Raw genomic sequence first — 27,880 nt, 5'->3', positions numbered from 1 at the left:
TTTTTTTCTGTTTCCCAAATTGCTAGTGCTGTTAGTAAAACTGTAATGGACTCACACCCTTACTTAAATTACATAGAAGAGGTTGATTCTTTACTGTGACGTACTTACTTTTCCTCAGTAATCACCCCTAGGCAGAACAGGAAACTTATACTTGCCAACTGGCGTTAACTTAGTTTCTAATACACTTTGACAAGCCTTCTTTGGATGACAAGTCAATAGAACTAGGTAAATCCTGAGTCTTTCAGATTCCCTGCCCTTCCAGTTCTGTCCAAGGTGCCATGTGGTCATTTTGAGGATAAGTGGGCTGAGACTGGGGGCTGGATGTTCTAATGGATGAATAAAGGAGGGGCCTTGAGTGCCTATGTGTAGGTTCTTATACTCTTGACTGTTCTGCTGTGTGAGTGAGTATAGGGACCAAGTCAGTGGCTGGTGAATTTGGGGTTCAGTTCTCTTGGTATTGTCAGGCCCCAGCTATCATTCTGTCCTGACTTAGCCCCAACTCTTGGTGGTACTGGCTACAGTTCGAGGGGTATCCCAGGCTTTATCACCTTTGTCCCTAATCTGGGCACATCTACTCCTATAGCTTCCCCATCTGGTGCTATCAGCTAGCTTATTATACACATAGCTCAGACAGGCCACAGTACAAAAAAGCTCGCAGACCAAATCAGGATACTCTTGCAGATTTATTGCACCAACCTAAGACACAGCACAAACCAAGGGGGAAAGATGAGGTAGGTTTACCTACTTGGAAAGTGTTTAAATGGGACCAAAAGACCACACTCCCCAAATCCTGTGGTATATAATGTTCATCTGTCCTGTCTGTCTTGCCTTCTTGACCATATCAACCTTCTTTGATTGTGTTACATTTTTCAAGACCAGGATTGAGTGTGAGCTGGCTCAGTGGATGGAGTGTATCTGGAGACAGCACAACTTGCTCTGTCGTCAGGGGCAAGTGTGCCTAGGTGTAATTGTAACTTGCTAAGACACCACTGCACAGCTATGAATTTTTATGTGCATATCGCAGGCAGAAAGCACATGGGGCCAGAACGGGTAAAATCAATGGGCGACTTCGTAAAGACATAGATACTTGGTGTCTCATAAATATCAGGTGCTCAACCTGGTTCTTTCATCTCTTCTTAATCATCATCATCTTTTTTCTATGTACAATATGCCTACCAAGTTATCCTATGTCCTTATGTACTATCAACACTTAGTTCTATCTGTTCTCCTTACAGTTTCTCTTGTTCTCAATTTAGCTGAACCAAATCTTCCTAAATAATACAGCAAACAAATATGTAAGAGCAGAGTTTCACGACCATCAGAGGTAGCCTCTTGGTAGTTTCTAGTTTGATTATTTGGTACCAGTTTCCTCCCATGCAGACTACATTTAGGTTTCTTAAATGCTGTAATGAATTTCTTAATTTTTTTAAGCTTTATTTGAGATTTTTGAAAAGCATGGGCTTTGTTGGGAGCCTGGCATACCTGAGTTTAAATATTGGTTATGTTACTATACTCTGATCTCAGACATTGAGCAGTATGCTACCTTGATAGTAGATTTTGGTGACTATTTGACTGTTTAACTTCTTAGCATAATTTCTGTCATCTAGTAGGCAATGCTGGTGGCTCAGAGGGTAAAGAATTGGCCTGCAATGCAGGAGACCTGGGTTTGATCCCTGGGTTGGGAAAATCCCCTGGAGGAGGGCATAGCAACCCATTCCAGTATTCTGGCCTGGAGAATCCTCACAAACAGAGGAACTTGGTGGGCTACAGTCCATGGGGGGCTCAAAGAGCTGGACACAGCTGAGCAGCTAAGCGCAGCACCACAGCACAGTAGGCAGCAGTTCGGACAGAAGGGGTCATGTCTTATTTGCATTACTTGCTTTTTGCTCAGGACTGGGCAGTAGTAGTTGTTCAAGAAACATTTGCACAGGACAGATCAGTCATGGCCTAGGTTTTGCAGTTCCCTGGGTATATTTTATTTTTGAAGACCTTCAAGCATCTGAGAGTGTATCTGCAAAGGCATCTGTCTTCTTGGTGGTGTTTTTTGTGTGTGTGTGTAAATGCAGAATTTTCTGTTAACAAGAATTAGCAGGACAATTATAAATGTTTTGTACTTTTTTTTTTTTAATATTTGGTACTTTTAACTGTTCGAGTCTCCAATTGAATATCTCAGGAATTCTTACTGTGAAGTTACATGTAGTCAAAAGATCCCACACATCCAATTCCATTTCAGATGATGTTCAGTCTGGTCAGTGCATAGCTTTCCCTCAGGTGGGCATATAATCTGCTTCGATCAAGGTAATTAGCACTGCTTGTTCCAGTAGATAAACCTTGAAATCTCAGTAGCTTGGGGCATGAAAATTAATTTGTGGATTACTTAGAGTCTCACGCACGTTGTCAGAATCTCTGTCCCATCTGTTGGCTCTGGTATGGAGGCTTCCTCCATTCTGTGATCTATTTATTATCTTAGCATATTAGCGTGTATCCCCTAAGTTATATCAGGGAAAAAAATGGAGGAGGCACACACATTTTTATCTGCCTCACTCTGGAAGTGACTCATTACTCTTCTCATGATTCATTGCTTTGAACTAGTCACATGTTCCCACCTAAATGCAAAGATAGTTGGGACATGTGTAAACAAACAGTCTCTCTGGCTGTAACCTAAATTGCTCAAACCAAACAAAGAGAAGGACATATGTTCCATGATTAGGGTAGCAGTCTGTCTCCCACTCCCTACTCAGTGTAAACAATGAGTTAAGTACACCAAGTGCTGCTGGCAGATAGGAAGAGAGAGGGCAGCCTAAAGACCTGCCTTTAGTTAATTGATCAATAAATGGTCAATAAATGACATGAGCCATTGCATCTACCAAGTTAGGCTTCCATTCCTCTCAACTCCTTAGTACTGTTTCAATGTGTTGGTAAATGTCATTATTATTTTAGCTAGTTCAAGCTGGAATTTCAGTTGCTTGCATCAGAAACAACTAATACACCTCATCATTTGATGACTTACTGTTCTGTGGTTTGGGAAAGCTCATCATGTATTGGAATGAGGCAGGATTTGAAAGGCTGGAGACATGGCTTTGAGTCTTGGCTCAGCCACTTCCTGGCTTGCCCAACATGACCCTGAGCAAGATGTTTAACCTCTCACTTTCCATCTGTCACAAGGGAGTACAAGTAGTTGAACTGGATTGTTGTGAGAAACCAAACAGACACTAATGTGAAAATACATTGTGAACAGTACAGCATCATAAAATATTATCTTTGTTACATGGCTGTCTGCTTGCCTTAAGGTGGTTTCCTTAATACTATCATTATCTGCTTTAAATAATATAAAAGGAACTCTATAATCTGAAGGGACTATTTATATTATTGGATTTAGATCAAATTTCAAACAGGATTAAACATTTAATTTTGTTTTTTTAAACACTAAGCCAAGTACTGAAGAAGACTAGATTAATAGTCAAACAAAGATGTGTCTATCTTCACATTTGAATTGTGTTGCAAGGAGAATTTTCATGTTTGCCCTTCAGAATCAGAAGTCAAACAAAATAGGTCAATAACAGAGTGATAGATAAATGTATCTCCTCAGTGTGGGTAAAGTCAGTAGTATCTAGGTTATTTCAGGGTTTGTTTTTTTGAAGAATGGTTGGCTGTGTGGATGGGTTTAATTTGTTAATACCTGTGCAGAAGATTTGGGGGAAATTTTAGTTACAGTGGTGGAAAATGCAAACTAGCATGAAAGAATTAGGCCAGTTAAGTAGGAAAGACTATACTATAATGATAACTTTGATTAATTCTGTTTCATATCTTAAAGCTGACTTAGGGAAACTAAATTTCAGAGAAGCTTGTGTCCAGTAGTTTGTGAGATAGAGATCATAAGAAAGCATATTTGAGTTGTTCTCTGTAACGATGAATTGACAATAGTTGATGAAGAGGTAGTATAGCAAGTCATAGCATAATTGTTTATGTGTCGTATAATTAAATATAAGTTCATATAGGTAACAGGCAGTTTGGAGATTTTTGTTTAAATTTATCTTTCAAAATGAGTGTCTTATGGAAAGATTCAATATGATTTTATTTTATGACAATTCTGAATTATTAGTTACTCCTTTAAGACTAAGTTGGGAGAGTTTAGCATATCAGATATCAAAATAACAGGAATTAAAATAGTTTAATAATGACTAGCTACTAGAAGAAAGATAATTGCTGTATTTCTTCCTCTTTCAACTAGAGATGGATCAAAGATATAAATATCAAAGTAAAATCATAAAAATATTAGAATAACACATGTGTGAATTTAAAGATTAATTTTGGATCAAGGAATGTGTTTCAAAGGAAACCCAAGCTACAAGCCCTGAAGAAAAAGATGGGTAAAGTTTTCTGCCAAATAACCAAAATGTCTGTGCAACACAAATATCGTAAGTTAAATGCCAGAAGGAAACTAGAACAGATATTTGTTAAAACACACATGACTAAAACAAGATTAATTATTTTAATATACAAAAAAATTCCTACAAATCAGTAGGAAACAAGAAAACTACCCAATTAAAACTAGGCAGAGCTTGTGACTAGGAGGCTCACAAACAAGAAACATAAATGCATTCACAAAGAAAATTGCTCAATCTCATTCATAGTTAATTCATGAAATTTTTTAGTACTCATGGTTGATAAAATGGGAAACAGGCACTCTCATATGCTATGAATCAAGCTGTAAACCATGAAAGCATTTTTGTAGGGCAATGTGGCAATACTTATTAAAATTTATGATTTATACAGTAATTTAAGTTAAAGGGGAATTTATTTTGCTTTCATATAATCTAGTAGCAAAAAGCTCCTTTTTTAACTCTTGGAGGTAGTATTAAAAAAATTATAGCTTCATAAGCCTGTCCATCTAGCAATTGTCCCTCTAAGAATTTATCTTATAGGTATTTGTACAATTATGTAGAAATATTTTCATGATTGCTTATTGCTGAAATACTTGTAATATCAAGAACTGTAAACAACCTAAACATCAGTAAATAAGATTGGTTAAATCAGTTATAGTGTCTTTATAGTGTAATATTAGCAAATATATGTGCTATATGGAAAGACCTCCAAAATAAGAAGCAAAAACAGGGTAAATATACAAATAGTATAGTTACATTTGCCTTTATAATCTATGTGTGTGTGTATATATATACACACACCCCACATTTTGTTTATTCATCTTTTGATAGGCTTTTGAATTGTAACCTCTACTTTTTGACTGTTGTGAATAATGCTACTATGAACATTGGTCTACAGGTACCTATTTTAGTTCCTGATTTTAGGTTATATAACTCGAAGTGTAATTGATGGATCATACAGTAATTCTATATTTAATTTTTTTAGGAACCTCTGTTTGCCATAGTGCTATATCATTTTACATCATCACCAGCAATGCATAAGGGTTCCAGTTTTTCTACATCCTACCTAGCTCTTTATTTTCTGTTTTGTTTTTTTTTTTTTATAGTAACTGTCTTAATGGGGGCACTGCCTGGTGGCTTAGGCAGTAAAGGATCTGTCCACAATGTAGGAGACCCAGGTTTAATCCCTGGGTCAGGAGGGTCCCCTGGAGAAGGGAATGAATGAGCTGCAAAGACCCCGCTGAGCGACTAACACTTTCACTTTTCATCTTGATGGGTGTGAAGTATATCTAATTGTGGTTCTGATTTGCGTATGGTTAATGAGTAGTGAAATTGAGCATTTTTTGTGCTTATTAGCCACTTGGCTATCATTTTTGGATAAGTGTTTATTCATTTTTGAAATGAATTTTGTTGTGTTGCGCTGCATGTGTTCTTAAACATATTTTGAATATTTTAGACTTATATCAGATATATGATTTGCTAATACTTTTTCCAATTCTGTGGATTGTCATTTCACTCTGCTGATAGTATCTTTAATGCATGAAAGTTTTTCACTTTAACGAAATACAGTTTCTTTGTCTTTGTTGCATGTGCTTTTTAGTATCCTTATTAACTTTGGCTATTTTGTTAGGTTACAGTTGTTATTTGTTTCTTGGCAACATTTTTCTAATGAGTTATTTCAAGAAAGTTGTGAAAAAAAAAAGAAAGAAAATTGTGATGTTCCTTTATTCTTTTAAAAACACTGTGTGTTTAGTTGCTGACTATGTTCCTTTTTCCTTGCTCACATTTCAATGAGATGGATTTTTGTACTTCAGTATCAAGAGGGTCCTGTAGGGTGTAGCGATGAGAGGCCAAGGTATTTTCAAGTTTTCAACCCTGAGACTCCCTCCTGTATTGCTACCAAAGGACCGTTTTCTTGAATGTGGCCCTTCTGTTCGCCCATTGCTCTGACTTCTCTCAGAAGCTCGCCTGGTCAGGAGGACTCTACTGCCTTTTCTTCGTAAACTTGCTCTCCAAGGTCATGAACTGACTATTAGGCAGTGAATTTTCCTGGTGCTTCCTGATAACTGCCTCTTGGGGTCTCTGTAGATATTTTCTGTATCTTTTTCCTCTATGCAACTGAGCCCTGTTCAGCTCCCAGAGTATGCTCTCTATCTTTAAAGTAATACACGTTTGTAGGAGATTTTAAAGAATGTCCACTCCTGGGCTCCTACTGATCCTCCCCAGACTCCTCCTAGAGCTGGTGTGATGTCTGTGATAAGTTTCCTGTCCCATATTTGCCTTTAGCAGCAATAATACACAAATTGGACTTTATAGTTTTCTGTCTTCTGTTGATTTACTTTTCTGCTTAATCTACTTTGTATGTCTCTGAAAATATAGGTGTTTTGTTTCCTAGAGTTTTTTTAAAAACAGTATATATCTTTTAAAAATATTAACCTAAATTAAATTATCAATTAAAAATGATGAATCAAGTATTCCTTTATTGCTTTGATTATATATAAACTTGCTGTGTGGTAGGAGTCTATATTGAGTAAACAGCTTAATTTGCAATCAGTTCAAAGTGTGTGAGGTTAATTACATGTCTCATCCTTGAAAATATTGAGCCGTAATGCCAAGATTGCCTATTTACACTGTTAATAGACGCAACATACTGACTGTACTTTAGTAAAAGATAGAATAAAGAACAGGACTGTTAGCAGAAAGAATGTTAATTTAGGTTTTAAACATATAAACAGGATTTCTAAGAAAACTTTGAATTTCTAATAAAAATTTTATAAATTTTGATACTGATGTGCAAAATGATTTTATCTTTCAAAAGTCATACCTGTGTATTTTAAGAAATTGAGGTACTTGGAGAATAATTAGATCATTAGACTATCTACCAACCACAAGCCTTGACCATGGTGCCTTTTTCAACCACAGTCTTTAGTTGACACAAACATTTGAGTACAGAAGTGGTTAAGGATCTCTGAATTGTTTTGAGAAGAAATCAGAGTAATTTCCTGGAATAAGGATGATAATGATGATGATTGTAACAATTGGTACTTACTAAGTGTGCCAGACACTCTTCTCATTCTTACATATATGTGAGCTCCTTCCAAGCTCATTTATTCGTATACTCCAGGAACTCCCGGTATCCCCATTTCTTAGATGGGAAAACAGAGTGTAAGTGACTTGTCCAAGTTTACACGGCTAATGATATTGGAATGGGATTCAAAACAGTCTGGTTCCACAGTCCGTGCTCTAAACCAGTGTACTATGTTGTGTTTGTAAGATAATGATAAAGTTTGTATGATTTGATCTCATTGTCAGCTGTTTCTGATGCTACATTTAAGACTGCTTTCAAAGTTTCATTATTACAGGTTACTTTTTGGCTGCTTACTCACCAGATAGACCCAGTTGAATGAAATTTTCCATGGGCTCTTTTGAAAGATACTTACAGGTTTTTAAACTCACAGATTTAAAACAGTGGTGGTTATAGATTTGACTTAATAGCTTCCTTGATAACAGAAGCGACAGTTCTTGCCCATACCACTCTGTAGTAGCTAACACTGTGCCTTATTTAGAATATTCAGTTCAGTTCAGTACAGTCGCTCAGTTGTGTTCAACTTTTTGCAATCCCATGAATGGCAGCATGCCAGGCTTCCTAGTCCTTCACTATCTCCTGGAGTTTGCTCAAACTTGTGTATAACTTTATATATTTGCTGAATTTTACTAGGGAAATTTGGCTTTCAAATATGACCTATTGAAAGATGCTGAGATGTCCATGAAAGTTGGTGTGATTCTATAGATTATAAGATTCAAAATCAAATTGAAACTACAGAAATCCTACTAAAAATCACAATTGTAGAATTTTCTTTGTGTAGCTGTCATGTGTCACATGTAGTATTTATCATAGTTTGTTACTGTAATTATATGTAAACTACTTCAATGTTAATATAAATTTAAATTAAGGAGAGGAACATGGACTTGGAGTATGATGAAACTCTTATCAGCTCCATGATGTTTGCCAAATTACCTCTTAACTCTTTGATCTTTGTTTCCTCATCTCTATGATGGAGATAGTGTTTCTCTTTTTAGATTGTAAGGTCTACATGAACCTGCACTTACAGTATTGACACTTTGGTTAGTTTCATTCATTCTCAAAAGGGTATATTTCCCCTAATCTGCTTCCCCTGTCCTCAAATAAAATTTATTGCTTTTTGCCATCATTTTAGTGTTTAGAGTTACAGATCCATACATTTACATAGGACACATGCTTTATTAAAAAAAAAAAACCCTCAATTATGTTAAACCATATTAAAAATTATCTTTTACTTCATTGGGGACAATTTTTCTATTAAAAGGAAGAAACAAACCTGTATGAAGTTTTCACTGTGATAACTTGAATGAACTGTAAGTTGCATTTTTACTTATAACATGTACAGTTTTGTTGAAATTGCCTAAGTTGTGATTACCTGAAACTTTGGTATTTCAGAGATTATAGCATTCTGAACATCAAAGAGAATTGAGTTGATTTTATGTGCCAATATGTCAGCGAGATCTTCAGATATACTTAAATCAGAGAAATAAGGGTTCCTTCTACATATTTATATGTTCTAGTGCTTCAAATTAAAGCTACCTTAAGATGACATCTAGATAAATTTTCATTTTCAGTAACTGTAACAGTCTTACTGTTACAGGATCTGCATGGGATTTCAGTGTTCTGACAAAGGATTTATTTTCCTGTTAACCAGGTACTTGTGAGTCACACCCCCGGTTACTGTAGTAATCTATCCTAGATACTGCAGTGTATTGCTCCCTCTCTTAGTTACGGTTAGGTTGTGGCTTTAGGTTTCTCATTATCTTTCATTTCTTTTAATCATGATATCCGGGTAGCCATTCCTGACCCTGAGCAGCATGTGAGGGTTGTTAGGGATTTAGGTTTGAGTTGACGTGAAGATGAGTGAAGACCGCTGCTCAACAGCCTCAGTACTTACCCCTTCCCTCAGGTGACTGTGTGGCCACCATGCAGCCTCCTGTAGTAAATATAACTGACTGCTCTTTTTTCTCACGCTATTTTAAGCAAAGTAAAACAGCGGTTCGGCTGAAAGAAGACATGAAAAAGATAGTCGCAGTGCCGCTACACGAGCAGCGGAATCCCGCCTATACCAAGCTGTTTGGAGTCAGTCTCCAGGACCTTCACCGGCAGGGGCTGACCGAGAACGGGGTTCCAGCCATCGTGGGGAGCATCGTGGAGTACTTGACCCTACACGGTGAGTCCAGTCGTGTTGTGTGACTTTGCTGTTTTTACAGAAGAATGTGTCGGTGTGAATTCATCATGCATTATTAGAATATTCCCTGAAACACCTTAATCAGAATAGTGAATTACGGCATAATATACCCTGCCCTTAAAAAGGATGTTAAGAGCATTGTGAGTGTTAACATTATTTGGAAAATACTTAATTCAGCTCACCATGGAGAAATCACTTTAGTTATTGAGGTTTCTAGTTTGGAATGATTCCTAGTGTTAAGTGCTAAAAGACACTCTTTTAATATTAATGCTGAGTTCTCTTCACTTATTCCCTCTGAGAGTCAATACTTTTTAATGTAACAGAATACTTTGAGTATCTCTTTCAGTTTGAGGTCAGTCATGAACTTACTGAATATGTTGATTACTTTCAAAACTCAGCAGAAATAGCAAAAGAAAGTATTATGTATAACCTACTATGGTGTTGGGAGGGGGCATTAACTTTGGGAATGATAAAATTGTGTAAAATGATTGCAGACTGCCATAGAACATTGCATGCAAAGAAAATCATATCCTCTCTTTGTTAGTGATAGCTAGTATGTTTTATAGCTTTTTAAATTATTTTATTTAAAATAGGACTTAAAAACCTGGTTGACTTGAGAGAATGTTATTATTAAGTCGTTCAGTCCTGTCCGAATTTTTGTGACCCCATGGACTGTAGCACACCAGGTTTCCCTTCCTGTTTCCCACAGTTTGCTCAAACTCAAGTCCATTAAGTCGGTGATGCCATCCAACCATCTCATCCTCTGTTGCCCCCTTCTCCTCCTGCCTTCTATCTTTCCCAGCATCAGGGTCTTTTCCAAAGAGTCAGCTGTTTACCGCAGGTGGCCAGAGTACTGGAGCTTTAGCTTCAGCATCAGTCCTTCAGTGAATATTCAGGATTGATTTCCTTTAGGATTGACTGGTTTGACCTCCTTGCTCTCCAAGGGACCCTCAAGAGTTTGAGAGAATGATGCTTATCAAATGAGGACAGGGTGATGGGTGATCCAAACTGTATAATAAATATCAATAAACTTTAAGGGATTTGGAAAGAAGCTGTTCTGAGGGAAGAGCTTGTAATCTTCATTTTCTATGCTAAAATGAACATTTCTATACTAAAACAAGACACTTTGCAGAGTAGATTATAAAACTTGTGGGTATTTTTAAAGGTAAAACTTGAGATTTGGGAGAAATTCTGTACTCTGCGCAGTTTGCTTCCCCTTAGTCTTGGCGTGATTCCAAGTCAGCTCCCCCTGCTGAGGAGGAGGCTGGGGAAAATGTTCCACCTTCCTCTGTAGGAACGTGTATGCACTGTGACAGGGACTGAATGGCAGACAGTTCAGGCCTCAGAAGGCTGTCAGGTGTTTTGTGTTAATTGAAAAACAGCCCTTTGCTCAGGTTATTTGGTATGTAGATGAGAAAATATTATAGCATTTTGCTTTGAAAACTGAAGAGCCAAGGACTCATTGCATTCTTACTCCTAGGTGTTAGTGTTTTGGGAGGAAGACAGCTGCAGGAGGGTGAGATTCTTAGAGAACAGTTCTGGGTTTGTTCAAACACTTTAAGCAGGTTAAACACAAAGGTGTTATATATGGTATGGCAGGAAGATGGGCCCTTGGCCTTCAAAATCTTGAAGCCAGGTGTTACAGAATTAGACCTTTGACAGAACTTAGTTACACACTCACTATTGAGTAAAACAGTAATCTCTGACTTAGATACAAGATGATCACTAAATAATTCATTTAATATCTTAAATAGGGTTGTTTGGTATTACTCATTTGGATGCCAAACTGTGACCACCTAAGATAACATTTTCATTATGGCATCACCAGTATTCTGACCTGTTACCCAACAATAATTAAATAATAGCCTTTTGAGGTCACTCTTACGTAAAATTGGGCTTCCCTGGTGACTCAGACCGTAACGAAGCTGCCTGCAATGGGGGAGACCTGGGTTTGATCCCTGGGTCAGGAAGATCCCCTGGAGGAGGGAATATCATCCCACAACAGTATTCTTGCCTGGAGAATTCTATGAACAGAGAAGCCTGACTGGCTACAGTCCATGGGGTCACAAAAAGTTGGACACAACTGAGCGATTAACACTTTATTTAAAATCATTTTTATTTTTAATCTCTTAAAACAATATTGAATAACTACTAAATTTATGTGGTTTGAAATTCAGAAAGGTATACAGTGAAAAGTGTCTCCTTCCAAACCCTGTCCCCTGACCTTTCATCTCCCCCTCCCCAAAAGAATACTACTATACTATTTTTTGCTATGTTCTTGCTAAGATATCTGAATATATAAGCAAATTTGTGTATTTTCTTTTCCCTTTTAACATTAGCATATCATGCACACTGTTTATGAATCTTCTTTTAAAAAAATCACTCAATGGTATATTTTGGAGACTGTTCCATTTTGCATAAAGAGCTTTCCTCATTTAATTCTTTATTCCTCTGCATGCTGTTACACTTTATGTGTATATGTGTCACTGTGTTAACTGGTCACATCCTGATCAGCATTGAATTGTTCCAGTCTTTTGATGTTTGCAGACATTGATTCAGGACCAACCTTTAACATGTATTAAGCACAGTGATGTGCCTGTAGACTAACCTTCTGGAAGTGGGCTTATGGATCAAAAGATATGTGCACTAATAATCTTAGGAGTTGAGCTAGTTTACATTGACATGATCAGTGTATGAAAATCTGGGCAAATCTGAATTAGAGATTGTGTTCCTTCTATTTCTCCCTAGTGTACCCTTCATTGTACTTTAATAGGGTGTATTCAGGTAATACAAAACTAAATGTTTTAGTGGGACCAGTCAGCTATCAAACACATGGCCCCTGCACTGGAAACACAGTCTTAACCGCTGGACCACCAGGAAAGTCCTTCAGTCAGTCATTCTTAACCAGGGTTAAGAATACCCTGGTTAAGAATGTGTGTTCAGGATACACACTCATTGACAGTACCTAGGATCTACTGAATCGAAGTCTTGATGGGCACCTGCCCTCTATTTTGAAAAACTATATAGTTAATTACACTGTAGACAGCCAGAAGCCACTTTCTGTATTTGAAACTATTATGTTAATAAAAGCGTAGGGCCCGTGTAAGTTTGAAGTGTGGTGTGGAGTTTGAGGAGATTCCCTGGTGGCTCAGTAGTAAAAAATTCCGTCTGCCAATGCAGGAGACTTGGGTTCAATCCCCGGGTCAAGAAGATCTTCTGGAGAAGGAAATGGCAACCCACTCCAGTATTCTTGCCTGGGAAATCCCACGGATAGAGGATCCTGGTGGGCTACAGTCCATGGGGTCACAAAAGCATCGGACATGACTTAGTGACCAAACAACAAAAATAAAATGGAGTTTGAGGGCAGGATACTTCAGTTGGTTTTGTGTAACTGTTTTATAGCTTAAGTCAACAAATATTTGTTATGCAACTGTGAGACAGTAGGCACTCTGTCAGATATGGGATTCAAGATGATTGGTTGTATAATTAACCGTATTTAGATATTGTGGTCGTACTTTGTTGTTTAATGTAAATGAGAATATCTAACAACTTGCTGTGAGGGAAGCCTTTTACTATTATAAAGGAATTTTAGAACAGAAAGTGTTTATCAAACACTCTATTAAGACCTTTTAAATAGACTTTTCTTTGCCACCAAATGCAAAGAGGCGACTCACTGGAAAAGACCCTGATGCTGGGAAGGATTGAGGGCAAGAGAAGCGGGCAACAGAGGGTGAGATGGCTGGATGGCATCAGCGACTCAATGGATATGAGTTTGAGCAAACTTCTGGAGATAGTGAAAGACAGGGAAGCCTGGCGTGCTGCAGTCTATGGGGTTGCAGAGTCAGACACAAGTGAGCAACTGAACAACAAAAATAGACTTTGGGTTTTTATAAAAACTAAAAACAAAATCCCACAAAATGTACATGTATTTTTCCATTCAAAGGAAAATCTTTTAAGTTATGAGTCATATAATGTTTATACTGATCAGTTATTTTAAAATAACTACTCTTGTTGACTGTGTTACTGATTGCTTCTACTTTAACATGAAGATGCTGTGGGATATTTAAATAGTGTAGGATTCTCTACTTACCACCAGATGTCAGAATACGCATACATATTGTTATATGACTGCCTGAGCCAGTGTGCTAAGAAAAATTCTGACTTCTGGCATGTTCAGTTTCTGTTGATGCATTCATACGATCATATTCATTAGATTTTTAAATAAATACTTCAGTGGTAGCTGTCAGTGCTGTATGTGTTATTTTTTGGCATTGCTAATCCATTAAATTGATGTTTCATTATGATTAATCGACATCTCATGAAATCAGATGTGACAAAATCTCAAATGTATGAGAGTAACTCCATAAAGCTTTCTAAACATCTCCTCCCTCTGAACATTTCTGTTGTAATCATTTCCTAAAAATTTATAATAGGAAACATTAGAGACTGTATAGTCTGGTAAGCTTCATATGGGTATTGTATATATATAAGTTCATAAGGGACTTTAAAAAACTATATGGATTTTTTTTTTTTTTTTTGCCAGAGTGTAAAATAGCCATGTCCTAATTGAAAAGTCACTAAGTATCCTTCAAGGTGTTTGGGTGAGAGAAGTTCCTGAGGGAAGAGAGGTCTGCAAATAAGTGATATCAGGGAAGAAAAAATGGTTGAGAAGCATTGACTTTGATGACTTCTATTTGTAGCTTCTCTTTCCTTTATTAAGGTTCACAGGGATCAGGAACGTTTAAGACTAAAGCCAGTTCTTGGAGCTGGCTAGTTATTTTTGAATAACTGAAAGTACATTTATTTGAGGGAAGGGTCAAAAAACCTTGTTGGGAGAGGGAACCTCAGGTCAAAGCTAGAAAATTACTGTGAAATCAGATCCAGGGGCATTTGCTGGGCCAAAAGCAGGCTCTGGAGCTGGGTAGATAGAGGACTATTTTGTCAAATTATGTATCTTCAGAATTTGGGCCTTGACCAGGAATGGGATTCTCTTTTATTGAGCAGTACCTGCTTGATGCCAGAATATGTTTCTGAAGTTATGAATGAAGCTTTGTAGAGGAAATAGACCTTGAAAGCTTTAAAAATGATTAAGTTGAAGTCTCCCAGTAGTAACTGATACACTGCAGTATTAAAGCAAATGGCATATCACCTGAGTTATCTGTTGGTGCAAAACAGATGACCCCAAAACATAGTAGATTAGGACTATTTATTATCCCACAGTTCCTATGGGTTAGGAATTCGGGCACAGCTTAGCTATGCCTTCTGTTTTAGGGTCTCTTTTAAGGCTGCAGTCATGGTGTTGGCTGAGGCTACCATTCATATCAGGACTTGACTGGGTAAAGGTTCACTTCCAAGGTCATTCACGTGGTTGTTGGCAGGATCCAGTTCCTTGTGGCCTGTTGACCTGAGGGTCTGGGTTACTCGCTGACTGTTGTCTAGAAACTGCCCTCACTTCCTTGCCACGTGGACCTTTTTATAAGGGAGCTCACAAAACAACAGCTGATTCATTAGAGTGAGCAAACAAGAACAGTTGGAGAGAACACGAGCAAGCAAAGTAGGCATCACAGTCTTATAAGCTAATCTCAGAAGTGAGATTGGAACCTCATCACATTCTCTTGTTTAGAAGCAAGTCACTAGGTCCAGACCACTAGGTCCAGACCACACTCGAGGAGGGGAGGGGGTTCCACATGGCATGGATACCAAGAGGTGAGGGTCAGTCACTAGGGCCAGTTGAGAAGCTGCCTAGCTCACAAACTGCCTGCTGTCTCCTCTATTACATGGTGGCCTAGCCATACCAATTGTGAAATATTTTTAGTATCATATCTGGTTTCACAAATTTTTGTCAAAATTGAGCTAAAATTCACAACCCAATAATATGTGTATACGTAGAAGTACAAAAACATCTTACCAAATGACAAATTCCATAAGGATTCTGGTGGTGTTTGAAGTTTTTTTCTCATAGTTAGTTTTTTGTTTTCATACCTAACATACTGCAGGGTCCTTTGCTGAATTAAAGGATTCATAAATGTCTTATCAAATTACAAAGTAAAATGAAATTAGCTTTCTTTTTCTTTAGAAAGAGAAATACAGTTAGAGGAAAGAGAGAGAAGCCAAGGCTGATAAGAACAAACACCTGCCATCTAAATAATTCAGATAGGCTTCAATGATTAGGTTCTTAGCTGAAATTCACTGTTGGACTCTGGAAAAGAGAGTGGCGAGTTGAGCCCACGGGTTACTCTTTTCTTAGATTGTTTCTCACACCTTCAACATTCCTCCGCCATCTGACTCACATGCTTTCATGGCACTTGGTCTCCTTGAACCCAGCACACTGAACTGGAAATCATTGTCCTCTACCTCAAACCAGCCGCCACCCTTCCACCACCACCCCACCCACCTCATTCTTTACAGTGCTTTTTCCTGAATTCCTAGTCTTCAAATGTTAAAGTTACTTTTCAATCTTCCCCACTACTCTGTTTTCTTTGTAGGTACCAAGTTCCCAAATCATCTTTATTCTTTCCTTTTCACTCCCTTCCCACCATAGTCTCTGTCTTACTGCCTTACATAGACTATAGTCACCCTCAGACAAGCTCTCTGCCTTCTGCATTCTCTACTTAGCTAGCTAGGTCTTCTTTCAACCTTGTTTATGTTGTCTCCCACAGCCAAACACACATTTAATGCTCCATTGATAAATTATGATAAAGTCTTTGCCCTTTGTCTTGACGTGCATTACCCTATACTTAACATTTCTTGCATTTTATTAACCCATGATTCTTTGACTTAAACACTCCATATTTTCACCTGCCTCTCTGTTCTCCTCTCTCAGCTTCTCAATTCATATATTGGTTTCTCTTTGTCAGGGATCAATCAAGTTTTTTTGGGTTGTGATGCTTAACCCTTCTGTGGCCTTTGTTAAGAGAAAGAATACAGAATTAAGAGTACAGAAACAGGGATAGAACACTGGAGAGGGCCCCGATTAATGAGAGGCTTCTCCGTGAAGCCTTCTCTGCTGACCCCAACTAACACTGATGATCACAGATCAATAGGCTAAAGGCCAAGATCTTTTCTTAACTACTTTACAGTCTCTAAGTCTAACAGTTTGCATTTATTGATTACTAAAGAAGTAATAGTTCTTTATCAAGTAATTGCAACGGTAATCACATACAGTTAAGAAGTTTCTTAGTTACATGTTATTCTTTTTTAAATAGTTGTTCTCAAAATGATAAGTTGTTTTTGGAGCCCAGAGTAAATTTCTGTTGTATATTGTAGAAGATTATATGAATGACATTCCTTTGTAGAGTAGTGTGTGTTCTGTGTGTGTGTTGTGTCCTGACCTTATTTTTAGACGTCAGTTTTCACAACAATCATCTATGATGTCTGGGGTTGATATATAGTAAATGGGAAAACTTACTATTCTAAGAAAATGTTTTTATAAAATGTGAAGATCTTCCAGGGCTTGATAATTATTCAGAAAAGTTTATACTGAGGTTTATTTGTTACTGTCATTTAGAGTTCGTATCGGTGAGAGACCTCTGTTTATTTTCTTTGTGTCATCTTGGCTGTTTCAGGACTCACCCAGGAAGGCCTTTTCCGGGTGAATGGCAATGTCAAGGTGGTGGAACAGCTTCGATGGAAATTTGAGAGCGGGGTGCCCGTGGAGCTCGGGCGAGACGGGGACGTGTGCGCGGCGGCCAGCCTGTTAAAGCTCTTCCTGCGGGAGCTGCCCGAGAGTGTGATCACCTCCACGCTTCAGCCTCGCTTCCTTCAGCTCTGGCAGGGTCAGTACACCGAATCCTTCTAGAAATTAAAGCAATTTAATTTTTCACCTAACAGATTTTAAACATTTACAATTTCTTCATTACTGTCACCTTGCTATCTTATTCTAGATCCTTACCTTCTACCCTAAAATAATACTAGAGTGATTATGAAATGCTATTATTAAATATAATTTCTAAGACTATTGGCATGTGAATATATAAATAACATTTAAAAGCCCTGATGCTTTTGGGCCAAAGAAATTCTTTTCCAACTAGTTAGTGACTGCCACCGAAGTAGTACGACTGAGGCATTAAATTCTGTATTCATTTCAGTTCAGTCCCTCAGTCGTGTCTGACTCTTTGCGACCCCATGAACCGCAGCACGCCAGGCCTCCCTGTCCATCACCAACTCCCGGAGTTTACTCAAACTCATGTCCATCGAGTCAGTGATGCGATCCAGCCATCTCATCCTCTGTCATCCCCTTCTCCTCCTGTCCCAAATCCCTCCCAGCATCAGGGTCTTTTCCAATGAGTCAGCTCTTCGCATGAGGTGGCCAAAGTATTGGAGTTTCAGCTTCATCAGTCCTTCCAGTGAACACCCAGGACTGATCTCCTTTAGGATGGACTGGTTGGATCTCCTTGCAGTTCAAGGGATTCTCAAGAGTCTTCTCCAACACCACAGTTCAAAAGCATCAATTCTTCGGCACTCAGCTTTCTTCACAGTCCAGCCCTCACATCCATCTGTGACCACTGGAAAAACCATAGCCTTGACTAGACGGACTTTTGTTGGCAAAGTAATGTCTCTGCCACTGGAAAAACCATAGCCTTGACTAGACGGACTTTTGTTGGCAAAGTAATGTCTCTGCTTTTAAATATGCTATCTAGGTTGGTCATAACATTCCTTCCAAGGAGTAAGCATCTTTTAATTTCATGGCTGCAGTCACCATCGGCAGTGATTTTGGAGCCCCAAAAAATAAAGTCTGACACTGTTTCCACTGTTTCCCCATCTATCTGCCATGAAGTGATGGGACCAGATGCCATGATCTTAGTTTTCTGAATGTTGAGCTTTAAGCCAACTTTTTCACTCTCCTGTTTGAGTTTTATCAAGAGACTCTAGTTCCTCTTCACTTTCTGCCATAAGGGTGGTGTCATCTGCATATCTGTGGTTGTTGATATTTCTCCTGGCAATCTTGATTCCAGCTTGTGCTTCCTCCAGCCCAGCGTTTCTCATGATGTACTCTGTATATAACTTAAATAAGCAGGGTGACAATATACGCCTTGACATACTCATTTTCCTATTTGGAACCAGTCTGTTGTTCCATGTCCAGTTCTAAGTGTTGCTTCCTGACCTGCAGACAGGTTTCTCAAGAGGCAGGTCAGGTGTAAGGAATATTAATTAAATTGTGTTTGCTTAGTGTCCTTTGAGACTGAAAAGTCACTAGTATGCTTTCTCATAAGCAATATTGAGTCCTAAAATAGTATTTGTTTTGTATAGTTGAAGTTAAAATTAATTGTTTAGAGGTTCTTAAGCATCTGTTTTTCTTTGAGGTAGAGTTCATTTGCAGTATTATATTAGTTTCAGGTGTACAACATAGTAATTCAAAATGTTTATATATTATACTTCATTTAAAGTTATTATAAAATATTGGCTATATTCCCTGTGCTGTCCAATGTATCCTTGTACCTTATTTATTTTATATGTAATAGTTTGTGCCTCTTAATCCCCTATCCCTACCTGTCTTGCCCCTTATCTCTTCCTTCTTCTCATTGGTAGCTACTGGGATGTCCCTCTTTTTCTCCAAGTCTGTTTCTGTTCTGTTATGTGTATTCATTTGTTTTATGTTTTTTGATTTCAAATTTAAGTGATAAGATATTAGTTGTCTTTCTCTATCTGACTTGTTTCACTAAGCATAGTATCATCCAGGTTCATCCACGTTGTTGCAAATGTCAAAATTTCATTTTTTTTTTTATGGATGAGATATGTGTGTGTATATACACACACACACACACACACACACATATATGTATATACATATTTATCTATCAAAGGACACTTAGTTGGCTTACATATTTTGGCTACAGTAAATAGTGCCACTGTGAACATTGGGCTAAATGTATCTTTTCAAATTAGTGTTTACATTTTTTTGGATATGTGTATATCTAGAAGTGAAATTGCTGGTTCATAATGGTAATTCTGTTTTTAGTTTTTTGAGAAAACACTATACTCGTTTTCATAGTGGCTGTACCAGTTCTCACCAACATTGTACAAGGCTTCCCTTTTCTCCACATCCTCAGCAACATTTGTTGTTTGTTGTTCTTTTTCATGATAGCTGTTCTAACAAGTACAAGGTGGTAGCATATTGTGGTTTTGATTTGCATTTCTCTAATGATGCATGATGTTGAACATCTTTTCATATTTCTGTTAGCCATATGTATGTCTTCTTTGGCAAAATATGTCTATTCAGGTCTTTTTGCCCATTTTTTAATTGATTTGGCTTTTATTGATAATGAATTGTGTGAGCTATTTATATATTTTGGATGTTAGTCCCTTACTGGTCATATCTTTTACAGATATTTTATCCCATTTAATAGGTTGTCTTTTCATTTTTTTCAATGGTTTCCTTCACTATGCTGATGCTTTTAAGTTTAATTAGACCCCATTTGTTTATTTTTGCTTCTGTTTCCTTTGCTTTAGGAGATAGATTCAAAACAATACTGCTGCAGTTTGTGTCTTGCCTATGTTTTCTCCTAGGAGTTTTATGGTTTTGGTCTTAGATTTAGGTCTTTAATCAATTTGAGCTTATTTTTTATATGCTATGAGAAAATGATCTGATTTTATTCTTCTAGCCATAACTGTCTAGATTTCCCAGCACCAGTTATTGAAGCAACTTTCCTTTCCCATTACATAGTCTTGCATTTTTTGTCATAGATTAATTGATAAGTGTGTGAGTTTATTTCTGGGCTCTCTGTTCTGTTACATTGATCTAATGTGTCTGTTTTTGTGCTGATACCATACTGTTTTAATGACTGTAGCTTTGTTATAAAGTCTGAAGTTAGGAAGCCTAATTTCTCCGGCTCCATTTTTCTTTTTCAAGATTGCTGTGACTATTTGGGGCCTTTTGTTAAGCCATACAGATTTTAAGACTTTTTTATTCTAGTTCTGTGAAAAATGCCATAATAATTTGATAAGATTGCATTGAATCTGAAGAGGGTCTTGGAGCCTCATGTTTATGACCTCGTGTAACCTTAATTACCCCTGTGAAGGTCCTGCTTCCAAATATTGGAGTTTATGTCACATTGGAGTTTAGGACTTTAACCTGTGACTTTGTAGGGAAAAAATTCAGTCCATAGCACTGCTTTTTAAAAAAAACTTTATCACAACTTGGTGTATGTATTATTAAAAATTAATTAGTAAAATGCCTACAGAAGGTGCTAATTAGATACTGTCTAGAATAGAAATCATTAATTACTACAGAACTGATGTTTTTTCCTTAGAAATCTTTAAAGACTAGCAGAGATAGAAATAAGGAATGAGTTTAAAATAAATGATAAGCTGTCTAAAAATGCTACTGGGTGTTGTTTTTGTTTTTTGTATAATTTTCTGTAAATTGTTTGTATTTTAATATTTATTCTCTGTAAGAATTTATTCCTTCTGTTGATAATAGGTACTAGTTAGTGACTACTCACTATGTAATACCTAGAAGATACTTTATTTATATAATATCTTTTGATTCCAGCATCAACTCTAATGAGATACAGAGAAAATAAGATTCATTTTGAAGGAGGAAATTACAGCCTGTGGTTTAGAGCATGGGCCTTTGTGTCCATTCTGATTTGTTTGCCTGCCACCAGCTGCATTAGTATGGACGGTTACTTAACCTTTCTGTGTCTTAGTATATTAGGTATCTATTGCTACATAACAGTTGTCTTAAAACCACATTAAACATGTATTTTCTATCAGGAAGTTGCTCTCAAGAGTTGTCAAAGGGCTGCGGTTATCTGAAGGCTTGACTGGAGCTGGGAGATCTGCTTCCAGGGTGGTTTGTTCACATGGCTGACAGTGTAGTGCTGGCTCTTGAGATGCCTCAGTTCCTTTTTCTGTGAGCATCTCCTGAGTGTTCTCATAACATGTAGCTGGCTTCCCCCAGAATGTGAGCACATTAGGAGAGATGGAAGCTATCATTTCAGTGACCTAGCCCCAGAAATCAAATAGCATCATTTGTACCACATTATATTCATTAGGAGCATATTGAAGAGGAGAGGAATTAGGCACCATCTTTTGAAAGAAGAAGTGTCAGACTTTGTGGACACTGTAAAACCACCACACAGAGTTTTACTACTATGGAATACATAGTAGTGTGCACTTTCTGAGCTTGTTGTGGATACTGAGTTTATCCACTGAAGCAGTTACAACAGTGTTGGTCATGTACTATATATTTAATAAATGTTAAGTTGTGCATCTCAATTGTGGCAGCCCATAAGAATTGTCTGGGAAGCTTTGAAAAATCCCAGAGATTACTACATTGTGGACAAATTAAATCATCATCTCTTGAGATGAGACACAGGCATCCATAGTTTTAATATAACCGTCCATTCCGATACTTATGTACCAGTTTATCCTCAGCCCTTGCTCCCACCCCTTGGTTTCTTGGTTATATGAAGATGAACCATTTAGTGTGATTACCTTCAAGTTTTTAACTTTTAACCTTAAAATTAGTCCCTTTTTCCTAATGTCCCTGTTTCCTAAATAAAAAATTATAAAAGTTACAGAAGGGTGAATGCACCTACCTGCCTAATGATTAAGGAGGAGGAAGGAAAAGGGGAAAAGAGAGTTCCAGTTTGGAGTTAAATGAAGATTTCAAAATTCTTGCCCAAATTAATTGAAACTGCTTGAACTTTTGGTTGTTGTTTTGCCTGGTAAATCACACAAAATGGACCAAATCTTCCAGAAATTCATCGGGAATATTTTTGGAGTTGCTATCAATTATCAATTTTTACTTTTTGAAATGTTTTATATAATTTCAATGAAAGTGTGAGCCTGCAAATATTGCATATTACATATAGTACAGGACTCTTTTATATGAAATCAGTGGCTAAAATTTTTTTAATTATAAATTGAGGTAAAGTCATTGTTGCTACCCAGTTGGCTCAGTGGTAAAGAATCGCCTGCTAATGCAGGAGCTACAGGGGACATGGGTTTGATCCCTGGATCAGGAAGATTCCCTGGAGGAGGAAATGGCAACCCACTCTGGTACTCTTGCCTGGAAAATCCCATGAACAAGAGGAGCCTGGCAGGCTACAGTCTGTGGGGTCTCAAAGAGTCGGACATGACTGAGCGACTGAGCATGCACACACGCAAAGGCATTGTTTGGTATTTTATTGCTCACATAGGGAAGTAGGATATTGTCTTGTGAACAGTGAGCTTACAGGTTTATTAGGGGAATAGAACCAGGTACACAGAGAGCCAGGTTATACAAAACAAAGTGAGTCTGAGGGGAGGAATCCTTACTAAATCAGATGATAAGAAGGGTTTCAAAAAGAAGGAAGTGACGTTCGGAGGGCTGGTAGAATTACCACAGATGGTGTGTGCTTTAGGAAGAAAGGATTACAAAAACAAAGGTGTTTGGAAAACAGAGGTACATGATTCCAACAGTGAGCATAGTGTGTGTTAGGAAAAGGGTGGGGGAACGAGTGGTTAATAGAATGGGTTTGGTGGTTTGTCAGTAACATTTTTAATCAAATACTGAAGTGATACGTTCTTAAGTAATTTTATTACTTGATAAAATTCATCATCTTATTGCTTTTAACATTATCCTTTATTTAAAGAAATTTTTTTTTCAAACTAATGCATGCATATGGTTTTATTTAAAAATTAAATAAAGTGGAAAGATTTACATAGTAAACCCCTACACATGCTTTGGCTGCCCTTAATGTTCTTTCCCAGAAGAAATCAGGTTTCACTTGTCTAGCTATTCCTTTGATATTTCCTTCTATTTGATAATATAGTCTTTTATCTTGATTACTTATTTCCAGATATTATCTCATTGTTTCTTCTTCATAAATATGCAGAATTAGCTCTGTTACACTGTTACTTACTCCAGTATCATTCTACCACAATTTTAGCTAATAATTTTTGTATGTATTTAATTAAGGTAGGCCTTGTTAGGACTGTGTAAGCATGTGTACTTGTGTGAAGTGTATTGCCTGATGTTAATATCTCTTAGATTTATAGGGAATTATGTGAATGAAAATAATCTGCATTTTTTAGATTGCTCCAACACATCCGCCATTGCCTGTTTTTTTCAAAATGTCAAATAGTTTGTCCATTCTTTATTTCTGGGGAGATTGCTCTTGGACCCTTTTTTTTTCTCTCATCTGAACCCCAGTAGTAAGTGTCGCCCTGAGCCTCCTTCCCCAATTCTTCCCAGACCTGCACTTCCTGGCAGTCTTTTCTCTCTGTTGTGTTGGGCACTCAGCAGATCCCTTCAGCCTGGAAAATATTGTCTTTTGGTCTTGGAAATGTACCTGTATTATCTTTTATTGTTCCTTTAGAGGTTTGATTATCATCTTTAAGTTCTGTTTTCTATGAAATTTAATCAATTTTATTTTCTAACCTTATTTAAAAGTTTTAGCCTTTGACTTTAATATCGAACATATTCATGCTGTTTGTTTTTTGAAGGACTTTGTTTTATTGCAGTCTGTTCTTCTTCTTTCTGAGATACAAATAAGGCTTTGGGGGATGTTTGTTTATGTGGTTATGTGGCTTTGGTTTGGGTTTCTTCCCCCGTATATTTCTGTTTGTGGGATTTCTTTTTCCCTCTTTACTAAAACATATGAGGATATTTGGCTGTCGTGATTTAGGAGTAGCATTTTGTACATGGACCAGGGGGCTTGTCTACTGGCGTACTTCACTTCAGGAGGATTAGATGGTGGGGATAGGGGAAATCCAGCTGTTTCATTGGGGAACCTCAAATGTCAATATGTGGGCATGTTTTTCTCTTCAGCTATTGTGTTCCTTGAGCAGGAGTCAGGGGGAGATGGGAAGTATGCTGACGGGCCTGTTATTTATTAGCACATTTTCACTCATCTTCATGTTTTCAGCTGTTTCCTCACTGTAGACCTTAGCTATTTCAGATGTCCAAGAATCCACTGACGTTATGCAGAGCCTAAGCCTCAGCACTCTTGCCTGCTGGCTCACTTGCCTGGGTGCTGGGGTGGTGGAGGCTGCCTGAAGCTTGACAGGCTTTCATGCAGTCTGTCTGTTTTCAGTCACTTGCATTCACTTCCAAATGGCTTTGAAATCTCCTCCCTTCTGTCTTCTCTGCTGTTCTTTTTTTGCTCACGGGTGCTTACACTTTTTAAGCGTCATTTTACTGTCATTTAAGTAGGGTTTTGGGAAGAATATGTGATCAGTTTATCTCTTTAAATGAACATTCTCCTTTACCTTTCACCTATCCCATGCTTGATTTTAAATGGGGAGAATTTTATAATAGCAGCTGTGTAAACAATGTGTGAGAGTTAAGTGCCTCTGAATTTTAGCTTATGAGCTTTGATAATTTAGATTGCATCTGTTTTTCGTAAGAAAACCACCCTAGTAACACTATCTTAATCAGCACAATGCCTGATTGTAAAGAAAGCTTATTTCATTTGCTGACTTGGTGCTTAAGCCTTGCACTATTTATTTTATTTCATTACGTGAGGAATTCACTAGGTAAGTTTGAGTTAAGGCTGTCTTTTGTCTATTCTGTATCATAGTGCCACTGGCATTCTTTGATGTGAGCTGAATGGTTTTGCCTTGCAAATTATAGTGTACTAATTATGAAGTCATTACCCCTTGGGTAGTAAGAGCACCATAGGAAAAGTGAAATATTTCCTTCCTTAGGTTCATTCCTTCTTACTGAGAAGTTCCTTTCCTTTCAAAATTTTTAAACTCTCATACATTTGTTTCTGTGAAAAACAATCATTATATTAAACTCCAAGTCTAAGCCCTTTCCATTTTCAGTGTGTGCCTTTTAGGTTTTCTATAAGCAATGCTAACTATATAAATCATGCATTTTGTCCTGGGTAAAGACCTAAACACAGAGCAGAATGAAAGCATTGCCATCTGCCCAAGCTGCCAGTCACTCAGATGTGTGAAACCTCTACTGGAATAAATTGAAAATGTGGTGCCAGGAAACGCAGGTTTCCACACATGACTTTATACATTTTTATGATATTCCAGTTAGTTCTGCTTCCATCCAGATCCACGTGACAGGAAAGAAAGCCTTTCTTATTCATAATTCCCTATGATCTCTAAGGTTGTAGATCCTAATAGCTAGGTAATCTTTGGTTTACTGAGCACATATAAATATTTTCCTCTTAATGGCCTTTGACACTGTGAGATAGTGTTAAGTAGTGCGTGGGATTATGCAAATTTGGAAAGGTCAGGACTAAGCAAAATTATTCTGCATTAGAACAACTGGTCTTGAAGTATATATGTGTTGTGAATGTGAGTGTATGTAAATTTGCTGAAATCCTTTATTTACTCTTGTCTTTTCAGCTGTGTTCTCTTTATCCTTGATGGCTTATACCTTAAGAAATTCCTGTCATCTTAGTGAGATATGAAGAGGAGAAGTAGATAAACTCATCTTAAGTGGAAAGTTCTCTTCTGACTTTTTCTTACACTGGATTTTAAAGTCAACAGAATTGTCTTATTCTTTCTTGAGATACAATGTACATACCATAAAACTGACCTTGTTAAAGTATACAATTTAAAGTGGTATTTAATGTATTCGGAGAGGGCAATCATCACTACTATCTGGTTTTAAAATATTTTTATCATTCCCAAAAGAAACTCCAAGCCTATTAGCGTATACTCCCCATTCCTTCCCAACTCTTCCCTCCTCTCCTCCTAGTCGTAGGCAAACACTAATCTACTTTCCATCTATATAGGTTTGTCTATTATGGCCATTTCTTATAAACGGAATCACACAATATGTTGTCTTTTGTGACTGTCCTCTTTCACTTAACGTAAGTTTCAAAATTCATTCATCTTGGAACATAAATCAGTGTGTTGTTATTTTATGGCTAGATAGTATTCTGTTGAACAACTATACTACACTGTATTTATTTATTTATCAATTGATGGGCATTTGGGTTGTTTCACCTGTTGGCTCATAGGAATAATGCTGCTATGAACATTTATGTACAAGTTCTTATATGGACATATGTGTTAATTTTTCTTCAGTATCTACCTAGAAGTGAAACTACTGAGTCAAATAGTGATTTTAACATTTTAAGAAACAATTTTCCAATGTAGCTGTACTGTTTTGCATTCACATCAGCAATTAATGGAAGTTTCAATTTCTTTACATCATCAACAATACCTGTTATTGTCTGTGTTTTTCATTTTCGTTATCCTCCTAGTACAGGCAGTAGAGCTTTGTAATAACATGAAAATTATAGGCTTGAAGGGGAGAAAGAGAGATCCAGAAGCTCCAGGGCCATGAAAATAATGTCTGTTGGGGATTTTTGAAATGAATTATCACAAACTGAGTGAAATCTTCAGTAAATTCTGCACTCTTTATGAGTGCTATCATGAAGAAGTCTTATTTAGATTGAGCTGGAAGAGGAAAAGAATGAACAGTCAACAAGGGACTTAATAAAAAAAAAAAGGTAAAACAACCTGTATCAATAGAATCAATTCATAAAATACTGAAAATTTGTTTATTGTTTAAATGGTATCAGTTTGAAAGGATGCCAAGTGACCAGCTTGCTAGCCACCTGCAGCTCTACCTGAACCATGTTAAGCTCTGTCCTGAACCCCTGCTTTACTGAGCCCATGAGCATAGTCAACTTTTACACTGAGTCCATAAACAATTTGAAGTCTTCAGGGGAGGAAGGGGACATCCAAAACAACCTTAAATAACTCTGGGCGATGGTTTAAGTCACAGGACATCAAATCAGTCCAGTCCACTTACAGCTGAGCAATAGTGTCAGCTGGATCAGTAGTGGGGATTGGGTAGAATAGTAGTAATACGATTTGCACTGAAACTACACACTTAGTGTACTTTGCCCACTTACTATAGCACTAGCTTTATGGAGAAAGCCAAGTTTTATTGGCAGCAATATTGCCAGTAGTTTTGAAGATTAGGGTCATTGTGGGAGGCTGCCCCTCCTATATTGGAATGATAGCACTTCCCATTCTGTTGTGTACAGACATTTCTACATTATAAACAAAATCTTCAGCTGTTATACCCTTGTGTCTCACATTTAGCCTAGATGTGAGCTCCCAGTTTTGCTATGTGGATAGATTATTTAAATGCTTGCTATGTTTTTAATCGATGTCTTCGTCCTCACTGAGAGGCATTCAGGGAATGTCTGCAGCATAGGTTTGCTGATGTTCTCCTTGGTGTCACTGAGCATTAGTTTTTGGTTATAGGACTGAAATGCAAAGCATCATCTATTTCTTGTTTTTCCTGCACCCTTT

At 37.4% G+C, this 27,880-nt stretch overlaps 1 protein-coding gene across 5 annotated transcripts in view; it reads left to right on the top strand.

Annotated features, from left to right (window-relative positions):
* The window catches only part of FAM13A (family with sequence similarity 13 member A), a 363,870-nt gene that overhangs the window by 60,574 nt on the left and 275,416 nt on the right, over positions 1–27,880 (top strand). For all 5 annotated transcript variants that reach the window (XM_070452134.1, XM_070452131.1, XM_070452129.1 and 2 more), the window contains exons 2-3: positions 9,451–9,640; positions 17,224–17,433. In XM_070452134.1, the coding sequence (XP_070308235.1) occupies positions 9,451–9,640; positions 17,224–17,433 (400 nt within the window). The remainder of the gene's footprint in view (positions 1–9,450; positions 9,641–17,223; positions 17,434–27,880) is intronic.

The sequence above is a fragment of the Odocoileus virginianus genome, chromosome 21 (assembly GCF_023699985.2).
Source record: "Odocoileus virginianus isolate 20LAN1187 ecotype Illinois chromosome 21, Ovbor_1.2, whole genome shotgun sequence".
In the NCBI taxonomy this organism is placed as follows: Eukaryota; Metazoa; Chordata; class Mammalia; order Artiodactyla; family Cervidae; genus Odocoileus; species Odocoileus virginianus.
This window is presented reverse-complemented; position numbering and strand designations above follow the sequence as displayed.